Source organism: Penaeus vannamei, chromosome 33 (assembly GCF_042767895.1).
Source record: "Penaeus vannamei isolate JL-2024 chromosome 33, ASM4276789v1, whole genome shotgun sequence".
Lineage (NCBI taxonomy): Eukaryota > Metazoa > Arthropoda > Malacostraca > Decapoda > Penaeidae > Penaeus > Penaeus vannamei.
Genome location: NC_091581.1, coordinates 7,756,774 through 7,761,773, shown reverse-complemented (window position 1 = coordinate 7,761,773; position 5,000 = coordinate 7,756,774). Strand labels below are relative to the sequence as shown.

At 31.9% G+C, this 5,000-nt stretch overlaps 1 protein-coding gene across 1 annotated transcript in view; it reads left to right on the top strand.

Annotated features, from left to right (window-relative positions):
• LOC113821265 (chymotrypsinogen A) overlaps positions 1–5,000 on the top strand; it is an 18,320-nt gene that overhangs the window by 1,020 nt on the left and 12,300 nt on the right. Inside the window, exon 2 of the mRNA XM_027373754.2 lies at positions 1,748–1,781. Coding sequence (XP_027229555.2) covers positions 1,748–1,781 — 34 coding nt within the window. The remainder of the gene's footprint in view (positions 1–1,747; positions 1,782–5,000) is intronic.

Below are 5,000 nucleotides of genomic sequence, written 5' to 3'. Positions count from 1 at the left end.
TTGTAGTACAGACACGCGAAGGTTAGTATGATTAGAATCAAACGATTATAATTATTATAATCGATTATTATCAGAAAAAAAATCCCTGCCTATTATCAGAATATCCTGAATGCATTTTAATTAAGATATACTATGATAAAATAATAAGTCACGTTAATTTGTGTTCACTATATTCATCATAAAAAAATAATAAAGATACAGACTGATAAAGTTACAACTCAGCAGCAGCGTATGGGTCAGATTCACTAAAACACTAACTATTCACTAACTGATTTACTACCTGTTCACTAACTAGCCTATTGCATCTCTGTGAACACCTAGGCCGGGAAAGTATACCAGTGTGCAAAGGGATCCCGAGGTAGGCAAGACCAGTATGACCGCCCAGTTGTTGACAATTTCCGTCAAAACTGCGCATTTGTTGATGAAAAATTTTAAGAGGAAATATATAAGGATTTCTTTCTGCTTACTGAAACTTGCCTTGTTTTCGAAAACTTTGACCAAAATTTTACTTTTAATATTTTTCTATACCTTTTATTTTAATACTGTGTGAAGTATAGTAAATTAGCAAATTGAAAGAGCTATTCATCATATAACACATGAGATCATTTATTAATTAAATCTTATTTGCAATTAGTATCACATTCTAATTGATATGTTATGTCCCTACAGTTATAATGAATTGGGTTTCAATATCCATTTCATGAAACGATTATATATACTGGATCTCTAAGAAAAAAAAATTAAGAATCGATTTTATATTCACGAAAGTAATGTTGTATTCCTATCATTTCATTTTATTATATCATTAATGCCTATATAGTTAAAACCAAATTGATCTCACACCATCGTGAACAGGAATTTGAATAATAACCTTTCGTAAGACACTAAGGCAGCCAAGTTATATCCACAGTAGAAAAATGAAGTATAAAAATGCATATTAGATGTATAAGATAATAGTTATAAACTTATTTCACAGATGATGACCTGCGTTATTGTATAAAATGAGTATTTGGTTATATAAAAAAGAAAAATCAACTGATAAAAATCCGTGTTTTTTTCAGTTGAGAAAAATCACAGGTTTCCACAAGTACACACAAAGAAACACGTATGTGTTTATATATATATATATATATATATATATATATATATATATATATATATATATATATATATAAACACACACACTGCAACAGGAACAGCGAAGGGAAGAACAAGAAAACACGTCTTCCCTTTGTTGTTCCTCTTGCAATTTGTTCAACATGAATTCTACACACACACACACACATGTGTATATATATATATATATATATATATATATATATATATATATATATATATATATATATATATATATATATATATACGTATACATAGTGTATATATATATATATATATATATATATATATATATTATATATATATAGATAGATAGATAGATACAGACACAGACACACATATGCATGTATATACACACATATATGTGTATGTACACACACACACGCATATATATATATATATATATATATATATATATATATATATATATATATATATATATACATACATACATATGTGCGTGTACATATATATATATATATATATATATATATATGTATATATATATATATATATATATATATATATATATATATATATATATATACATATACATACACACATGTGTGTGCGTGCATCATTCAGTCATAATAACCATTTGCAAGCTATATATTTATATTTTCTGTTCCAGGCCATGGCGAATGATGCTATACTGCCACCTCAAAGTAAGTTTATACACATAAATATGATCTTATTTATGGTACACACATGCGCGCGCACGCGCGGGCATACACACACACATACGTATATACATTTACACGTATTTATACATATGGACATCCCAATTTCCTACCCCCTTCCACCCTCATCCGGGACCCTTGTGTAGGCTATACATCTATACTTTCTTATCAAGCCAATTAGTTCTTTTGAGGAAAAAAAATAAAGTATTGTTGCCGACAGCACATTCCAATAAATAAACAATAAAAAATACTGTGTATACGTTTGTAAATTCCAAAATAGTAAGTGTCAGTTGATATGAGTAAAACAGATGTGGCGGCGAATCGGAGTGTTACAAAGTCTGGGTTGAGTTGCCAGTTTTCCCTTTCCTGAGACTGGACGCAGAAACGCACTTCGGAGGTCAGCAGAAACACGTGACGGAATCAGATGGAGTAAGACCGTCGCCTTGTAGTTTCCTTCCACAAGGGTAAGCATCTACACTCCTGCACCATTGTCGAGACTTTAGAAGTTGGTGTCCGAGAGACCGTTATACTTTTTTCTTGTTAAAGGGTACGCTTTGGAATCATATTATTGATCTGTCCAACAACTAAAATATATATGGTACACAGTTTTGACACCTTCCGCCTCTAAACTGTCAGTGGTATGCAACGGGTTAAGGGTAGTAGTTTATGGAAAAACACGAAAAGCTTATATAAGGTCATATATGCATCTCTATACGTCCATCGCCATCTTTTCTCTTCAACAGATGTCTACATTTTTCATCGCCCTCGTTTCATTCAGTCTCTCTCTTCTTCTGTCTCACTCATTCTTTCATCCAATCTCTCTCTTTTTCTACATCATTTATTCTCTCTCATTTCTTATTCACACTTTCTCTGTTTAGCCTTTGCTTACTAGGCCTACCCTCATTCCTGTATTCATTTCGTTGTTCCTTTCCCTTCTTTCCGTCAGTCTGATTGAACTCCAAGGATTATCATCTTCCCTGCCAACAGTTGGATCATCTGAAATTTGTGGCTCAAACAGGTAGGGTTTCATTCTGAACCTACTCTGTCAATTTGCAGCCTCATTTGCCACATCTGTGCCATTGCCCTTTAAGCAAATTTCGCCCACAGAGTTAAGCAGATCTCAGAAGATATCAGCTGATTCGTGTCAGACACTATAGCAGCAAAAGCAGGAATCACATTTGGCTCAAATTAAGCAACCATCTCATTAGTCGCTCGTGGCTAGGTTAAGGACGGGATTGGGTTCACTAGTTCAGTTAGGTTAGTGAGATTTGCGTAGGTCTTGTAAAAAAGGTTTTTACCATTTTTTTTTATTCCTGTCGGTATTAATGTGATTAATGGCGCATGAGAGACGTTAGTATGCATTAATGCGAATGTAACCTTAAATACTAATAATCAAATTAAGACTCAGATTATTAATTATCAAATGCCACACAGCCCTGCCAGCCGAATGAGTATGGCCAGGCACCCATTCTTCTTCTTATTATTATTATCATTATTATTAATTTCTTCTAGTGTAATAATCGTGGCCAATATTTCGTAAAGATACTTTAAACAGGGAATTTCATCTCGGTGAACACCTAGGCCGGGAAAATATACCGGTCTATAAGGGGATCCTGAGATAGACAAGAAGAATATGACCGCCCATTATTGACAGTTTCCCTCAAAACCGCATTTGTTAATGAAATTAGCAAAAAAAAAAAAAAAAAAAAATCGCTCTCTCTCTCTCTCTCTCTCTCTCTCTCTCTCTCTCTCTATATATATATATATATATATATATATATATAGATAGATAGATAGATAGATAGATAGATATACACATATATATACATATATATATATATATATGTTGTTTTGGCAAAATCTGAATGGGACTGGCCGTTAACTAGTTCAGCGTTGGTCCTCCACCAGAGGGACTCTACACCAGAGTTCTTCATTTTTTTTCTATCACGACCCAGTTTGATTTTACACATTACTTTCATGACCTGGTATGACCATTCTACCGTACCTTTCAACTCGGTATCACTTCACAGACACACATATATAAATGTACGCATATGTATATAGAAATATATTGAGTATACATGTATGTGTGTGTACATAAGCATATATATATATATATATATATATATATATATATATATATATATATATATATATGTATGTATGTATGTATATAGACATATATGTGTGTGTGTGCGCATATGTTATTATCATTATTATTATAATAATCATCATCACCGTTATTATCACTATTATCATTATGTGACAACTCACTGAAGATATGATGAAGATCCCTGTTCTACAACCAATGAAATATACGTTACCCCCTTGTCCCTTATGCTACGGTCACACAGGTCTTTTCTGTCCAGGGATCCCTAGAGAGTTTCGCCGAAGTCTGGCTAGCCAAAGCTTTTGATCGGTCAGCTGACATGATTTCGGCGAGGCTGTCAAGGGATCCCATGACAGAGAAGAGTAGTGTGACCTTAGCTTCACGCCCTCAAGTGATTAAGTATGTTTTATATATATTTCTCGTCTTCTTAGGTGGCTATACCTTGTTTTTATCCCATACCCTGTCCAAATTATCCCATTTATTTTATTCTATAAGTAACTGTTTTAGTAATTTTTTTTATATATGTTCTTATATATGTGTGTACTACACAAATGTATATACATACATACACATATATACATATAAATATGTGCGTGTGTGTACTTATGAATTTTCATTTTCATAATTATATATACAAATCAATGGACTTGCCACGATAAAAGTGAGTGTTCATGGCTGGAAACCGGAAGCACTTGCATACATCACAAGATCCCAAGGTTGTGCACCTTTGACTTCCCACTAGGCGTTACATAATGATTTATGTATATATACATGTATATATATGTATATGTGTGTGTATATATATATATATATATATATATATATATATATATATATATACTTAAATGTATACATATGTACATGCATAGATATATGTTTAGATGTATATATATATATATATATATATATATATATATATATATATATATATATATATATATATATATATGTATGTATATATATATTTATTTATTTATTTATAAATATTATATGCATGTATGTATATGTATATATTTTTGTGTGTGTTTATGTGTGTGCGTAGTGAAAGAGAGAGAGAGAGAGAGAGAGAGAGAGAGAGAGAGAGAGAGAGAGAG